This window comes from Trichoderma camerunense, assembly GCF_050948025.1.
Source record: "Trichoderma camerunense strain CBS 138272 chromosome Unknown V8C40scaffold_2, whole genome shotgun sequence".
Taxonomy (NCBI): Eukaryota; Fungi; Ascomycota; class Sordariomycetes; order Hypocreales; family Hypocreaceae; genus Trichoderma; species Trichoderma camerunense.
The window spans coordinates 2,161,966-2,178,082 of NW_028145368.1; the positions used below are offsets into that span (position 1 = coordinate 2,161,966).

General features: G+C 49.9%; 6 protein-coding genes across 6 annotated transcripts; 4 read left to right on the top strand and 2 right to left on the bottom strand.

The window, feature by feature from the left end:
- Positions 1–1,627: 1,627 nt before the first annotated feature.
- Positions 1,628–3,016, bottom strand: V8C40DRAFT_100835 (serine hydrolase domain-containing protein). The gene is made up of 4 exons (XM_083210663.1): positions 2,760–3,016; positions 2,672–2,690; positions 2,532–2,606; positions 1,628–2,376 (listed from the first exon to the last, which is right to left on the bottom strand). The coding sequence occupies exons 1-4, from the start codon at positions 2,799–2,801 to the stop codon at positions 1,805–1,807; spliced, it is 708 nt and encodes a 235-aa protein (XP_083078131.1). The 5' UTR covers positions 2,802–3,016; the 3' UTR covers positions 1,628–1,804.
- Positions 3,017–3,271: 255 nt separating this feature from the next.
- On the top strand, positions 3,272–4,202 carry V8C40DRAFT_233581 (uncharacterized protein). Its single transcript, XM_083213404.1, has one exon. It carries the CDS (start codon positions 3,643–3,645, stop codon positions 4,099–4,101), a length of 459 nt encoding a protein of 152 aa, XP_083078132.1. The 5' UTR covers positions 3,272–3,642; the 3' UTR covers positions 4,102–4,202.
- A 1,188-nt stretch (positions 4,203–5,390) lies between these two features.
- V8C40DRAFT_233585 (transferase) lies at positions 5,391–7,351 on the bottom strand. Its single transcript, XM_083213405.1, has one exon. The coding sequence runs from the start codon at positions 7,139–7,141 to the stop codon at positions 5,681–5,683; it is 1,461 nt and encodes a 486-aa protein (XP_083078133.1). The 5' UTR covers positions 7,142–7,351; the 3' UTR covers positions 5,391–5,680.
- Positions 7,352–8,763: 1,412 nt separating this feature from the next.
- Positions 8,764–10,537, top strand: V8C40DRAFT_100867 (uncharacterized protein). The gene is made up of 5 exons (XM_083210664.1): positions 8,764–9,112; positions 9,211–9,230; positions 9,308–9,415; positions 9,486–9,874; positions 9,974–10,537. Exons 1-5 carry the CDS (start codon positions 8,929–8,931, stop codon positions 10,437–10,439), a joined length of 1,167 nt encoding a protein of 388 aa, XP_083078134.1. The 5' UTR covers positions 8,764–8,928; the 3' UTR covers positions 10,440–10,537.
- Positions 10,538–11,469: 932 nt separating this feature from the next.
- Positions 11,470–13,698, top strand: V8C40DRAFT_100903 (major facilitator superfamily domain-containing protein). Its single transcript, XM_083210665.1, has 2 exons — positions 11,470–13,128; positions 13,182–13,698. The coding sequence occupies exons 1-2, from the start codon at positions 11,673–11,675 to the stop codon at positions 13,490–13,492; spliced, it is 1,767 nt and encodes a 588-aa protein (XP_083078135.1). The 5' UTR covers positions 11,470–11,672; the 3' UTR covers positions 13,493–13,698.
- A 284-nt stretch (positions 13,699–13,982) lies between these two features.
- V8C40DRAFT_233593 (uncharacterized protein) lies at positions 13,983–15,737 on the top strand. Its single transcript, XM_083213407.1, has 2 exons — positions 13,983–15,442; positions 15,576–15,737. Exons 1-2 carry the CDS (start codon positions 14,243–14,245, stop codon positions 15,636–15,638), a joined length of 1,263 nt encoding a protein of 420 aa, XP_083078136.1. The 5' UTR covers positions 13,983–14,242; the 3' UTR covers positions 15,639–15,737.
- The last annotated feature ends 380 nt before the right edge of the window (positions 15,738–16,117 follow it).

Below are 16,117 nucleotides of genomic sequence, written 5' to 3' on the forward strand. Positions count from 1 at the left end.
AACCTGAAATAGCCCCTATTGGACCCAGCCGGCGCAAAGTAACTCCCGAACGACGCTGACAAGCTTGAAAAAGTCCTCCTTGGCAGAGAGGTACTTGCTGTTTTCGGGGAAGATGGAAGACGAGGGCCGGATGGGTCTCTCGGTTACAGCCAGGGAGTTCGGAGTAGTCTGTTACTAGTATGTAAAACAGGTCAGTCAGTCTATCTCTCGTTCGTTCACTGGGGCTCGTTTACTCTCACTAGTTCATGTAAATTGTTGTTGTTATATATTGTTGGTGTTGGTTTAAGGTTCTGTGAGAAGATGTTGGTCGTTGACTTGCAGTAGTGTCCAAATGTTGGTTCTCTTGGAACTTCATGCAAAGTCTATAATTTTAGAACGCACAGACTGCTGTTTAGATCAGCTGTCATCACATTCATGCAGATAAAGATGACAAGAATGGCCCAGCAAACCGGACAGACTCGATCACATCGTACCGTCCCAGTATTAGGGGTCAACCTCTCGGGTGGCTGGCAAAACTAGACCGAACGTCCCACAAAAAAGATGATATGGACCTGACGGGGGCAATGGCCGGTGATAGAATGTGAGACTGTGTCAATGAATTGGTAACGAATCAATACGCGGATTGCGGAGTACAGACCGAATATCCTTCCCAGATCGCCGAATGTGAGTGTAGTCGAAACACTACCACTATTCCACTACCAGTAAATATGCCGCAATGACTGGTCTGATCCGAAAATAAGGAGCGCTCTGGCGATCGGTGGTATAGCCAGTCATCTAGAGAAAGACGTGGGCCCATATGCTCATACAATCGATCAGTACTCCGTACGCTTGTCACCTGTTGGTTCATACGCCTTCCAAAGTTCCCTTTGGAATCATACCAAGTCGGTTTGAATTACTACCAACGTTTGGTTGTCCCTGACTAGCTCGATTTTAGCGAAAGAACCAATGGCTAACCCTTGAATTCGTTTCCAGTCTCCTGATTGAGCAACCGCGCGTCCCTGATATACGGAATTCAAATACCGAACCAATTTCACGGAATCCCGCCAGAGTGATATGTAACATCGGCGCTCCATATTTCGGCCCTGGCAGTCTACCGCCCCCCTTCCATACTCTAGATTTGTATCTGCAAGTGTCTAGCGTCAAACTGTTAGTCTGACAATTGTGAAGATTGCCCGGGACTAAGGCAAGCGGGAGTGAAGATCCCATTGACCTCATTCCAATTCAAGGAAGCGTCTTGGTACGTTTGCAATTACTTCGTACTGAGCGGACCGCGAGCGATTCGGTCCGCGGTTGAACAAGTCTAGCAACATCGGTGTGGAAGACTGTAGGGCCGGCTTGCAAGGTTACCCCGGGACGTTTAGACGTTTAGCTCAGGAATTCTCCCCACCGGTAGCACCGACCCGTCGACACGGGAATCAGGATTAGGTCCAAATTCTCAAGCTGCTGTTCTCTCGGTGATCAAAGCTTGGAGCGGCACTTGTCTGCCGAGTTCATGGAGAGCCTCGGGGAAATACGGAGTGCTCAATGGAGAAAGTGCACACTTGGGCACGGATAGACTCTTCTTTGACATACAAAGCAAAATAAAAGATGTAAGAAATTGTTAATTATTTGTCTGCCTAGCAAAGTGCGAATATTATGTCCTTTCCGGCGTATTCTCTTCTTAATACGCACATGAAGTGCCGTGCTGACAATTACTCGTCCTCCAAGTCCTGCATGCTGATACCATCACGCGGTGTGCGGAAAAGGACATCATCACATATGCTCCGTCGCTTTCAAGTAATTCTCCCTGAGCGTCAACGTGTCTTCATCCCAACTGTGCTCGCTCGATCGTACGCTCAATGGCCCGAAGAGCCCCTGATAGTCCCTCGGCCGACCTCGCTCCGGGCACCTCATGCCCCAGCTGATGGAAAACCAGCTCCCGCTCGTCATTGCACAGTTGAAACAGCGACTGGTGCAGCTTCTCCGGATCCCCCATGCCGCTGCTGATCCAGAGGCCAGACAGGGGCGACAACGCTACTAAGCGGGCAAACGGCTCGTTGGAACCAATGATATGAGCGGTGGGGACGCGGATCACGGACCCGTCCACAGCAGGGTTGAGGCATCTCAGCGACGCCGGCTCTTGAGAAATGCCGGCGGGATCCAATGGCGGCGCGGCGCTTAAAAGGATACCGCATTGGAAGCCTGCGAAGCCCTGTCTAGCGTCTTCCGCGAGGAGCATTGCCGCGACGATACCGCCTTCTGAGAAGCCCATGACCCCCTGGAAAGGCCCGTTGTTGGCGATGAAATCCACCAGACCGAGAAGAAGTTCTTGCGATTGGGCCTGGCTAATGGGTTTGTCGAACCAACCAAAGAATTCATCAGCAACAGCTTCAGCCCCTGAGGCGCAGACATGTAGTTAGTCTTTTAGCTCTTGCACTAGAAATGCAGAGTAAGGGGGGAGAGACGCCGGGGAGATTGATAAGATGGACTTGTGTGTGTGCTTATGCCGAGTTTTTTTGGTATCCAGGGTAGAGAGTTGTAGATGGCCTCACCTTCGCTCGGCTCTGTTGACACAACACCATCTATAAAGACAAATTCATGGCTGCTGAGTTCTTCTCGGAGCCTCGCTGCCAGTTCACAATTATCCGTTAACACGCGTATATCAGCATCTTTGACCTAAGAATAGCCTCACCGGTCTGTAGCTCGAAAATCTAGCCAAAATACGTTAGCAGCCAGCAAAGGACCATGTCTGTTTAGAGGCGAAGATTTGACCAACATACCTGGCTGGAGGTTCCACGCCCGTGGAGACAAAGAAATCGCATGGTGTTGAACTGCTGAATGCCTAATTTTTGTCGTTACATGCAGGTATTAAATCCCAAGCGCAGAAAGTTACATCTCCATTGGCTTGTACGACATTCGGTCGTCTTAACATGGCTAAGCTATCATTCTGCCGCGCTTTTTTTTGAGAGTGTGTTACCCTGTTAGCGCGTTTGACGAGTCGTCTCGGCTGTCGGTCTTTTTCTGCGACATTCTCCTGGAGTCTTCAAGTCAACATGGGTATTAACCCCCTGGATTTTTCTTCGCAAGATGCTCCGCATACAGTCTCCAGTTTGAACATGGGCCGTGCTGGCTCTCATATATGAGGTCCCGCTTATTGAACGACAACGAGGATCCAGACGCCGACTTGGTCCTACTTATTAAGCTAAAGCGTTTACTTCTGTGCCCTGCCTCTGTGAGGACCGGGGTCAACAGAGGAGTGAGTTTTGCTGGAGGATGAAAACATACGAGTATTGCATACAACTATTGCCTCGTAATTCATGCGTACGCGTGTTGGTTTAGTTACTAAATGAAGTTGTTGGTTGTGTGCTGCATTTGCCAAGGTTCTTCATTAGCATGAAATCAAACATATAACAACAGCACCATGGCCAGCTCTATATCCGTACATCCGTATCTTAAAAGAAGCTTCTTCCAACTCTCCCCCATCTCTCAGGGGCAGCATTCCAAATTACCCGCAGATGACCATTTGCATGTGAAGATCATTTCATCTTTTCACGCAACAACTTGTAACTCCATACGCTGCTGTTGCGTCCTCGGAGAGTCTCTTCCTCGTCTGACCAGTTCTCCACACTTTCTGGATATCCACCTAGCCAGCATTTTCAAACCATGGCTCTCGCTCTTCCGGCCGGTGCCGCGGAAATCATTATCCGTAAAAAGGCGCTATACTGCCGTCTCGCCGACAGCAATGAATGGGCCCTGGCTAGCAAGGTCATGTTACCTGACTTCACCTTTACGGCTGTCGATGAGGATGATAATATCGTCAACATCAATGATACCGACTATCATTGGACCTCACTGGAAGACTGGGTGGCATATTTCAGCAGAATATTCACTTCAATCCAAACGATGCATGTTGCTGGCTATCCAGAGCTAGAGCTGGTGGCTCCAGATGAAATCAAGGCCATATTCGGCGTAACTTATCTTGTCGGTACCAAGGAGGCCAGCAAAGGGATACATGGTACTGGTGGAGGACACTATTACGAGACGTGGAAGCTGAGGGATGGTGATTGGTTCCTACAGAAGACTAGATTTGTGAGAATGTATTGGAAAGAAACGACCCTGTAGCCGGCTGGTCTGCGTAATACGCACTTGTAGCCGTATCCGAGGATATCCTACTGGTGCCGTCGTGTTAGTCATAGCTGTTGGTGATAGATCCTAGTAGAAACAGAACCACTGCATACAAGCATCGTACAGTAGCCCTGCATCAGGCCCCTCTATATACCCTGCATCTCTGACGATCATTTCTAGATGGAGCAGATAAAAGGAGCAAGAGATCCTGGAAATGCAGTTCCTAGGCTCCCTGGTTCCCTGGCTACCTGGTTCTCTGGTTCCTACGTACAGTACCATGACCGAGGATTCAAATTCCCGCCATTTAAAATGGCCTTTTGTTCTCACCCTGTGGGGATTCACGGCTCCATAACGGGGCCTAGACAGGACGCCGATGCTAAAAACGATCGACAGAGGCTTAGCGATAGAGTTGAAGCACGTAGCATTGAGCTAAACTTTGAAAGTCGACGTGAAACATGCTCAGAAGAAAAGAAAACGACAAGAAGCCGGTCAATACCCTTGTGCTATCCCCATTATTGATAATGTTACGCTACGAGAGCACGGAGACCGCTCCGACGGGCTACGACTGGGACAGATCTTCACTACTAGTATGCCCGAGAACCCCTGTTCAATCTTGTGCAAGTGTGGATAAAATCCATCAAATATCTCATAAGAAACTGCCCATACAAACGGCCACTGCCATCTGATATCATGAGCAAGGAATGCTGTATACATGTGTTGAAAACAAAAGGCTGAAACACCCAGAAGACTATTGAGACTTCTGTTCAACATGTATGCGCATGCCAAGCACTGGGTTCTTGGTAATAATCCGTAACGTTGTTCGATTCCGACCCATCGGAATTAATTACATTTAAGGACAGAAATTTGATGTCAATGCCGGAATATTCCCTCCCCCAGCATTTCCAAGGCGGGCTTTTTGCCGGCCATGGCCCCCCTGGTTACAATTGCTGGAGCCTGCCGCACTCCCGCAAAAACAGGCAGAATTTAATTTGTGTTACTGGAGCCAAGGTAGCCGTCGTTGTTAGAGGTATTGACGTGTAATATTTTCAGATCAGGGATCACGCAACTCTTGCCTTTGTCTACCATCGATGATAGAATCACTACTCACTTTGTATGGACATGTACTCCGTACAGCACTTGCCTAATCTTTACTAGCTTGTGATAAAAATATGGTTGGTTACAAAGAACTGGCCAAGATGGTGAAATCATGCGACTCTTGCATGAGTTGCCGCACTACTCGTATTACCACTATGAACAATCACTTCATATCAACATTTGGAAGACGACGAAAAAGAACTTGGCACCGTGGAGTATCTAGGCAGCTTTATTATTCTTTATCATTACTAAGAGACTATGTAGTATTTGTATTCCATCCATGTAGATAAGGTAAGTAGGTCAACCTTTGCCCGACCCAATCCATATGTGGTTCTTGGCACCAGACTCAACCTCCATGGTGCTCTTACGAGTATATCCTAAAATAAAAGTCCAGGGGTAAACACACAAGCACACAACAACAACACAAACAAACATAGGCTGGAACAAACAGCTGGGAACTTTTGCTCGTCGTTGGCTCCATCTAGTTGAGAACCGCTGCAGCAGTAGCATCCTCAGCATCAACACCTCTGAATTCGAAGAACTTGTTCCATTCAGGGTCCTCGATGAGATCCTGTGCCAATCTCTTCTCATAGAAGAAGGACATTTCTGGGCCCTCATCTGACTCTGGGTCATTGCTGCGGGGTGGGTAAACGATGATGACACCTTCAGTAATACGATCTGTAAGGTGGCGGTAGGTGATGGCCTTTGCGAAGCCAAAGTCAGTCGACGCCATGCTGGCATCACGGTGGTCGGTCTGAAGGATCGACATGGGTGGCAGGGAGTCGATGCGAATGTTGAGGCTTGTCTTGTCCCGAACAGTGGCCACCATGTCCAATGTCTTGTCAAGGGCCTCCTGAGTGACACTGTCCGTCATCTGGCGCACGTACTGGGCAATCTTGGACAGCGGCCACTCTGAAATGACCTCGGCTACTGTTGGCTGCTCGACAGGGGCGGTCGTGGACAGAGCTGCGAACATGACATTGCCCCGAATTCGCGGAGCGACCTTGGGGCTGTGCCAACGCCTGCGCATGTCGATGGCCTCCGCCCAGAAGAGTTTTGACGCCGGATCTGGGTTGAAGATAGGGGCACGGACACGAGTTACCGTACGCCATATAAAAGCAGAGAAGGCATCATAGGTAGAGACCCATGACCCATCTGTTGGCGTGGCCAGCTTCTTCAGTTCAGCCGCTTTGCTCTTGGGCAAATGGAAGAGCAGGGACACTCCCTGGATGTGACCAGGATGGCGTTCAGGTGCCGGAGGTCCATCGACCTTCTGATCTTCCGGTGGCTCGGTCTTGACGAAGGGCGAGAGATCCTGGTTCTTGGGATCCCAAGCAGGGAACGGCGTCTTGTTTAAGGCCGCGTAACAGTTTTCCGCCAGTTGACGAGTATAGCCTGCCCAGCCCATGACATCGTTAGAGTAGTGATGGTGATGCATGTTGAAGACCAACCCGCCCCTGACAAAGTTCATCTTGAACGCAGCCACGACGGGGCTAGCGTCAGGGTGAGCTTCAGGCTTCTCGCCATAGGTCATTGGATCGACACTCCAGAGTTTGAGGTCACCAAGAGGCACCGCGCTGAAGTTTGCCTTCTCGATATCATCGATAGACGGGTACTTGTCAGCATCTTCAGGGGCATCCAGCCACTGTACGAACAAGCGGGTGGTGCTATCCTTCTTGCTAACGTACGAGTGGCCACCACCGGGATCCTTTTCAATAGTGCCACATAGATGCCTTGCCTGACCGAGAGTCCTCGCGAGGCCTTCCTTCATGATTTCGACGGCTTGAGGCTTGGCCGCGTCGTCAATCTTGAAGAATAGTGCATAATTGTTGTAGGAGATGACTGAGAGGTAGTCCAGAGTAGAAACTTTGAATCTCTGCTCTTCAGGACCATTCTCCCACCCGAATGGACGAATGTTGAATACTTCTTGTTTAGGAGCCATGATCTCGGCTGATGGTGTGAGGAATGTGAGAAAAGAGAAAACTAAGCTATGGAATAGGGGGGAAGCTCAGTGTTGGAAGACAACGTTGTTTGGTTGGGTATAGAATTCTTGGCTTGCTCTCAATTTCCTTTCATTTCGAACTTCATTGCTTCCCCTTTAATGTCTTTAAATATGCCAGTCGTAGCATCAAGAATGAGTATCTTTACGGCGTGTTTTCTCCCCCCTCCTCGCGAGCAGCGCTATCATTTCAAGCGAAGACACTAACTTGGATTCGCTACATGCATTCAGGTCAGTTAATGCGACATATGAGCCAGGCCTTGAAACTAACGTAGTCGGAAATGATAGATTCCAAGATATCCCCGTTCCCCCCAACCCCCTCTGCATTGTACCTGAAGGACGCCGTTGAATGCTACCGTGGAGACTAAGAAGCGGTATTCCTCCAACGAGACCCTTGTAAACTTCATAACCTGGGTAAAACCAGGAAACCCGATGGCAATTGCAGCTCCAGTGGAGAATTCAGGGGAAGAAATGCCGCTCGTACGAGCCCTACATACTGTACAGTGAGAGTGTAGCACCTTTTGTACTCGTACCTGTCTGCTACCAGGTGTGCCTGCATCTCCGCACATGTGCATACGGGAGTACACTACCTATCAATCATAACGAAGTTGGTATATAGCTCGTCTAGGATTCACCGTGAGTACGTGTAATATACCACCAACGTGGGGGTTACATGAGTGGTACTGTAGTATCAATGTTCTCGGTGCTGTTGGACTCACACACTCGGCTGTCGCACGGATTCAACACTATCGCCATCTACGCTCCACACTGTTTAGCACGGTTCATCATCTGCGCGGAAGAGCAATGTGAGACAAAGCTCCAGGCCTAGGGGACTTCATCCCGTGCGCTAGCTTTGGTGATCCCGGCACCGTCGTCAATTGGAAGCGATGGGATTTTCATGCCGTGTCTTTCTAGTAGGGGTTTTGGCCTCTTAGCCCTCGCGGTCCGCGGTGAACGGCTTCCGGAGCGGGCGGCATTAACCTAGAATGGCTGAAATGTGGATGATGCCGAGTCGCGACAATTTGAGCAAGGGTGGTCCATGTAAGAAGCCGACCCTGCTTTGCTTTGCTTTCCTCCAGCCGAAGACGATCAGGGGATGGTAGTTCACATTGGAGGACCGGCGAACGAGGATGATCTGCGATTTTTTTTAGGAAATATTTTCTGACACATCACTGAGGAGAAACAGGTACAGAATGAAGCTAATGCGAATGGGTAAAGTAGTCCTTGAAGAGTTTTCAGTAAGACCACCGGCAACACCGCGACTTGGACCAACTGCAGTAGTTACTCATCCCAGGCGGCTCAGTATTCTCGTCTGGAAATGTGCACACAGGTGCTAGTAAGCAGCATGGTGAACCTGGTCGTGTTCGTTTCGAATCCTGGGACGATACCAGATTACGCATTGGCCGCAATAGTACGAGCCTCAGCTCCCGTCTTCTGATTTGTGAAAGGGACTCGGCTAGATGCAAAGTTCCTTCTCCTGATGCTCAACTAGCCATCTTCATCCAACAACTTTATCTTGGACAAAGTCCCACCTTTTTGACGAGGAGAGGTTAAACAGACGAAGAGTGTTTGCAGACTGATCAGAGCGCAGCGCGCAGCAGTTAGTCTCAACTTGTATCGGGACGTCGTCCATCCAAAGACCAGCAGACATCTTATCCTTGGTTGACGGAAATCATTTGTACTTTTTGTTCCCAACACGCTGTCTTGACAAACTTGAACCCCATCTCATCATGGATCTCAACGGCCCCGCCATTCCGGCGCCTCCTGGCGAGACTTCGATACTGGACAACCCTCCGAATAACAATGGACTTGCTTTGGGCGTTCAGGTATTCACTTGCGCTGTTGCGACAATATGCTTTCTCCTTCGAATCTACGGTCGAGTCCTTTTGGCGAAGAAATTCCAGACGGAAGAAAGTAAGTTTATTCGAGTTCCGATTAATGGTGACAGATCAATTATCATTGTCAACCATCGTGCCGTGTACGCATTTACTGACTACGTCTTTGCACTATAGTTATGGCTATAGCGGCTTATGTTCGTGAAACATCATGTTACCTGTACAGAAAACGAGGAGTGTGTCGTGGCTAATCTTAAGTTTGATTATTGGATAGGGTTGCTATTGGGGCGCCATGATTCCTACATTCGAGATGCTCAAGCATCCAGGCTACCTCGTTCACGCATGGAATGTCCGACTCAAAGATGTCATTCCAACTACCTACGTAAGTAGTCGCCTTGCGATATTTTCACCTCGTAAGCCCAGAGAACTGACATGCAATATACATCATGCAGTGGGTGTTTCTTTTCGGTGTCTTTTATTCTCTCGTCCTTCCGCTGCTTAAAGTAGCCATCATGGTTGAATGGGTTCGATTGTTTGTTCCAACCTCAAAAACCAAGAGCTTCTTCTTTTGGGGGGCCGTTATCATTTCGATTGTCCAGATCGGGGCTGGTATCGCCATCATCATTGCTCTTAACCTTCAGTGTACTCCGCACGAGCGCATCTGGGATTTTACAGTCCCTGGTACGTGCTGGAATCTGTACACGCTGCAAGTCATTTCTGCAAGTGTTCAGCTTGGATCTGATGTAGCCATGTTCTGTCTGCCTCAGCATACTATCTGGACCCTGCAGATGACGTGGCAGAAGAGACTTGGTGTTGCTGCCATCTTTGGCATGGGTATACTGTGAGTAGAGCCTATCTCTTGATGGAAATCGCATTGGCGGATAAGATTTCTTCACATTTGAGAAGACCAAGCAACTGACATTCTCTCGTGTTTTTCTAGTGCTATTGTTGCGGCATCTTTCCGACTCGATGTGACAGTGGTGCACGGTAACTCCCCCGACTCTATCTATACCCTCGGCCCTATCGTGTTTTGGGCCTCGGCCGAAATGACATGCGGTTTCTTCATTCTTTGCGTGCCTTGTATCCCCAAGATTATTCAAGAAGCGGGTATTATCCCCGCCATCAAGAAGGGAACAGGCATGCTACACTCTGGCGGCAGATCCAACCAGGTTTCAAGCGGCTATGCTCGCGGCGGTGGCACCACCAAGACCTCCGTGTCCGCGAACAAGGATTACTATCAGCTGGAGGAGGAGGGAATGAACATGAAGAACCTGTCAGAGTCGACAGAGCATTTGCACCATGGCTCACATGGCCCTGCCATCACTCGTACCACGCGTGTGACAGTGACCAACGACAGCCGCTCTGTTAGCGATTCTGATAGCAAGAACGATGGCTGGGGTAATTAGATGGACCATGACCGGATGCAACGACGAGGCTGCTTCGGACGGCCATGATACCCTTTCCAAAAAGCTTTAAAATTTCTTGTGTACTACTATACTAACGGCCGAGGCGCTGGCACCACCGGTGGTGTGTTGCCGAAAGTCTTTGATTTCTCGTCTTCTCTTTCATCTCCTTTATCACTCAATAGTATCTAATATTCGATGCTAGTCTCAAAGAATGAGCAATCATCTTTGCGGGACTGGCATGGTTATTTCCTATATCAAATACTTCAAACTATATACGATAGAAGAATACACAGCTACAACGCTGGAACGTTGGCTTACGCCTACCTATTATCCCTTATGTCCATGCCATTACGGTGTATAGCCATAGATTCTGGTATGTTTCATGCCAGTGACTAACACGTGAAGGGGTGCTCATGGCGAGATAATATCAATCGCTTGCCCATCAATTGTTGCCCATCGTATGCTCCATGTTGCAAACCCCCTGTTATCTTGGCACCAAGGGATAGGATATAAGGAGCGGCGTCGCAAACAGCACCCGAATTGGTTACTAGCACCTGTGGTTCTAAAGAGCCTAATAGTCTAAATACCTACTATACCTGTTGATAACTACATGTACTCATTTGGTATAGGATGGTGGAAATGCTCACGTCTATCCTCTGTGTCCGGCTATGACAACTACCGCTGTAGTGGCTGATGTACAAAATATGCGCCGATACTCCTGACCTGAAGTGGTATCGCGATTAAGCGCTGTCAAAATCAAATGCCGAGTAAAACCTCCGTACGCGGCTGGGCAAAAGCCACGAAACAATGTGCCGAAAGAATCCCCTGAGCTGTGCTGGAAACAAAAAGGTCTAGAACATGAACCCTGAACCTGGATCGTGAAGGCGGGAGATACCTTGACCGTGCACTGATATGCAAGCCACATACGAGTACACCAGCCCAACCACTAGCCACAGTTCATCACCCACTGTAGCCGATCTGTCAGCGCCAAATATTACGTGCTCCGTCACAGGCGCATCTACTCCGTGCCGCTCAATCGAAATCCAGCGTCCAAAGTGGCAAGGCGTAATGCCAGGCAACGTCCACCGCCTTTCCCCAGCTGCCTAATCTCTGCCAATGCCAATCATCATCATCCATTAGCTGGCTAAACTCTCACAATTCCCACTTCCCTAAAACCCACTGCTGCAGGAGTGCTGTGCCAATTGCTGGCCCACGAGCTCGAGAAGTCGAACCATGACTGTAGAACCAAGCGGGCGTCAGGCCCCGGCCGAGTCGGTTGCACCGGCTTCGGAGCGCACGCCGTTGTTGGGATCCGGCGCGTCAGAGTCACGCACAGACGGCAGTGGATTGACGGGGGCGGCGGCGGCGGCAGCGGCGATTCTGAGACGGCATCAGCGTAGTGAGAGCGAGAATGAGCGGCTGCTGGCCGGAAACGACGATGATGATGGCGACAATGACCAGGAGGAGGAGACGACGGTAGTAGCCGAGGAAGTGTCCTTTGCCAAGCTATGCCTCATCATGGGAACCGCCTACCTAGGCGTCTTCCTCGGGGCAATCGATTCGTCCATCATCGCAACGCTCTCAGCGCCCATCTCGAGTGAATTTCAGTCCCTCAGTCTGCTTTCATGGCTCGCAACTGCGTATCTCATCTCCAATGCGGCGTGCCAGCCCATCTCGGGTCGTCTGACGGACATCTTTGGCCGAGGCCCGGGCTTAGTCGTTAGCAACTTGTTCTTTGCAGCTGGTAATCTCATCTGCGGGCTGGCGCAGAACTCGAGTGTCATGATTTTCGGCCGTGTCATCGCGGGTATTGGTGGCGGCGGCCTGATGAGCATCTCGACCTTTTTGGGGTCCGACTTGGTTCCCTTGCGCAATCGTGGTGTTGTCCAAGGCATTGGAAACATATCCTACGGCTCAGGGGCCATGATGGGAGGCATCTTTGGCGGATTGATGAACGATCACACCAAAATGGGCTGGAGGCTGGCCTTCCTCATCCAAGTCCCTCCTGCGATTCTCTCCGCCATAGCCGTGGCTATCCTCGTCAGGGTGCCACCAAAGCAGTCCAACAAGTCTTATCTTGCACGAATCGACTTCGGTGGCGTTTTCTTCACGGTGTCCTTCCTAGTTCTCCTACTGCTCGGCGTCAATGCTGGCGGAAATCTCGTACCTTGGATCCATCCTCTGCCTCTTACGACAATCCCGCTCTCGATTGTGGCGTTTGTTGGCTTCATTTGGTGGGAGAGCAGAGCAATGCAGCCCATCATCCCAGTCAGGCTCCTCCTCGATCGTACCTTATTGTCTGCCTGCTTGTGCAACTTTCTTGCTACCATGGTTACCTTGTCTGGCATCTTCTATGTTCCCTTATACCTCCAGGTTCGTGGTGACTCACCAACAGTTGCAGGCCTGAAATTGCTGCCTTCGCCTGTTGGTATCTCCATTTGCTCTGTTGGAGCGGGCTACATTATGAAGAAGACTGGTCGGTACATCCGGCTGGGCATTAGCAGCATGCTGATGGTCATTGCTGGAATCCTGTTCTTCGCGTCGCAGAACGAAACCAGCCCAGGATGGGTGACGATGGTGGCTTTCTTCCTGGTGGGCGGAGGTTATGGTGCCATGTTGACAACAACTCTGCTAGCATGCATTGCGGCGGTTGATCACTCACAACAGGCTGTCATCACATCAGCGACCTGTGCGTTCTGTCCCTCCCCATAGATCAAATGATGAAATGCTAACTTGGTATAGATCTTGCCCGAAGTCTGGGTGGTACGATTGGCATCACAGCCAGCTCAGCTGTCTATCAGAACGTGCTCAACGCTCGCTTGTGGCAGCGATTCGGTGATGAGCCGCATGCTGCCGAGATCATTCAAAAGATCCGTGATGACCTGAACTTCTTGAAACACCTGCCATCAGGATGGCATGATGGGGTGTTGAAGTCGTTCATGGAGGCGTTCAGGGGCGTCTGGCTAACAATGCTCACCTTGGCCATTGGTGCTCTCATTTGCGTATCGCTCATGAGGCAGCACACACTCCACGAAACTCTCTCTAGGCGATGAGTGCCATATTTGACAGCAAACAAGAATATACTTGCCAAGCGCCAGTAGATAGCCCTTTGGGGCTCTTTAGCGCTTGTCAGCTGTGATACTATGGAACCAGGATTCATTTAACAACTACTGCATTCGATAGAATTGGATATATGGTTTCGCAAACAGGCAGGCATTCACATATTGGGAGTCAGGAGCAACTTGAAGCAGCAATTTTCTCAGAACGCACATCCACGTGGGCTGCCTTTGGATGAACATGTGATACTTTTCTCTTTGTTCACTCGCAGAGCGCACATCTACGTGTATTTGGCTGAACATTTGGTACTACTGGCTTATTGTACAATGTTCACTCGTTCACTGACCCATTCTTGCCTTTGGCGAGCACGATATAGAAATAAACCGCTCGCTCTTGCCCTAGCTCTAAGAGATGTTATAGTAGTTCTCGAAACCAGAAAGAAAGAAGATTCTTGTTCAATTCATCTTAATCTTATTGTCATGTCGCATGAAATCTGGAATTACGCTGTCGGCAATCAGCTAACGCCGATCGAACAAAACGGCTTTAAACAGTACAAACGTATCGCCATTGTTCTTCCCCTACTTCTAACGGGAAATGGCTCAGATTGGGAGACTCAGTTTGTTCAGGAGGAGATTCAGCAGGCGTTCGCGAAAGCCATAGAGACGTGGCCATTCCTTTGCTGCAGTGTTAGAAAAGGAGTGGCTGAATTGGGGAAGCTGGCACTGGTGGGCACGCCAGCCGAGTATATGGATGCGCAATCTGAGCAGCTTGATCCCCATGGTCGTCCCAGAATCGAGTATGGACTCGATGAAAAGCTTGCACAGCTGAAGTCAAATTCCTTGGGCGCTGGTTTCTTTCGCTCGGAGGCGGGATTGAGTCTCTACACAGGGATGCCAATAGTGATGCTCAAGTGTTCTCTTCTGCGCGACTTCCTTGTGGTGGGATTTTCATTCTACGAAGCCGTCGTTGATGGAGAGTTTATCGGTCGCTTCTTTTCCCGGATGATTAACTTGACGTGGTCTCCCGAGGCCAACAGAGTCCGGCATCGCCTCTGGCCCTATATGATTGACGATAGGTGGCCTCACGCGGCCGACGAAGTCCGGCATTGGTACCGGCGGACCTTTAATCCATCGACCGCGAGCAACCGACATCTGTTTTCTTTTTACGACTGGCACGATCGTCGTCCAGTGCCACAGATCACGCCAAACGACAGGCTGGTTTGTCGGCTTATTGAATTCAGAAAGGCCTTCGTGACGGATCTTATTGGACACATTCGACAAAAGATAGGTAGCTATGCTCCTGGATACAAAAATGAATACTTTGTTGTTGCCATGCTGTGGGTTACAATTATCCATGCGCGGATTTCGAAACGCAGAATCGGGACTGAGGACACTGCGAGGCTCAATATCCTACTTCCCGGACAGCCGAACGCACTGCGAGGGGGGGAGCCTGACTTGAATTACTTTGGCAGCTCGACGGTGCCTACTGTGGCCGAGCTCAGCGTTCCTCGTCTGCTCAACCCTGCCAATCAGCACAAACCCAATGATTTCCAGGGCGAGATCAGGCCTAAAGACAGCGTGCAAGGGCTCGCTAATGCGGCGAGCGCAATTCACTGGGCAATCAACAAGGTGGATGTCAACTATGTGCGGCATCTCATGGCCTTCAAGAGGAACATGCGCCCCGACGAGGACTCGATGGCATACAACCGGGCCATCGACCGCCACAGGACCGGCATGGTATTCGAGGACTGGAGCGGCTACTCTAGCGACGATGTGATCGGAACACCGTTCACGACAGGCCGGGCGGCGGCATTCCTACCATGCGCCGATGACAAGGAGGAGGGCAAGATTGTGTTGCTGCCGCAGCAGCGAGGCCCGGATGCCAGGGAAAACGAGATTGGCTGGGCGACGTGGGTTTGCCTGGACGTTGAAGAGATGCCTGTTGTGCTAGAGCAGCTGGAATTTCAGCACTGGATCATAGGGGAAGCTGCTGCGAATATGAATACGATGGGGAGCTCGTAAAAGGTTCTGGATACGGGGCTGAGGAGATTTTGACGTCGTTTAAGTACGAGACACTTACTGGGTTAGTACGGGCGTTGTATGGGCGCTGTATGGAGTATGGAGTACCCTTTTCTATGTATAGTCTACCTCAGGTAATGGCTTATTACTTTGGATGCTTACAGGTAGATATCAGGCATTGCCTACAAGTAGTAATATGTACGAAGCAAAAAGAGATGCTTGTTTTTGCATAGGTAATATACTGAATTTGCTCGGATAATGGAGCCGTATCAGGTCATGTCTGGAACAAGTGTCTCATTTCAGAGGTCATGGGCCAATGACGTAGCGGTTACAAAGCCCGATCAAATGCAAAACACCCAGCGATTGAAATAGCCCAGCGCTGTGCTGTAAACAATAGACTCTACAGTAGCAGGTACCGACTGCGGGACGCATTGCCGAGACCCGCCGGAATAGAGCGGAGCCACAAGCTGTTTGAATTTTCGTGTGATGCTTACAGTATGCCCCCTTTGTTTCGTAATAGTAATGAGGTGGAATTAAGAGTTTAAGGGAAGAAAAGAAGAAAGAATAGATGCATAATTCCTAAAATGCCAAGTACCTATGCAT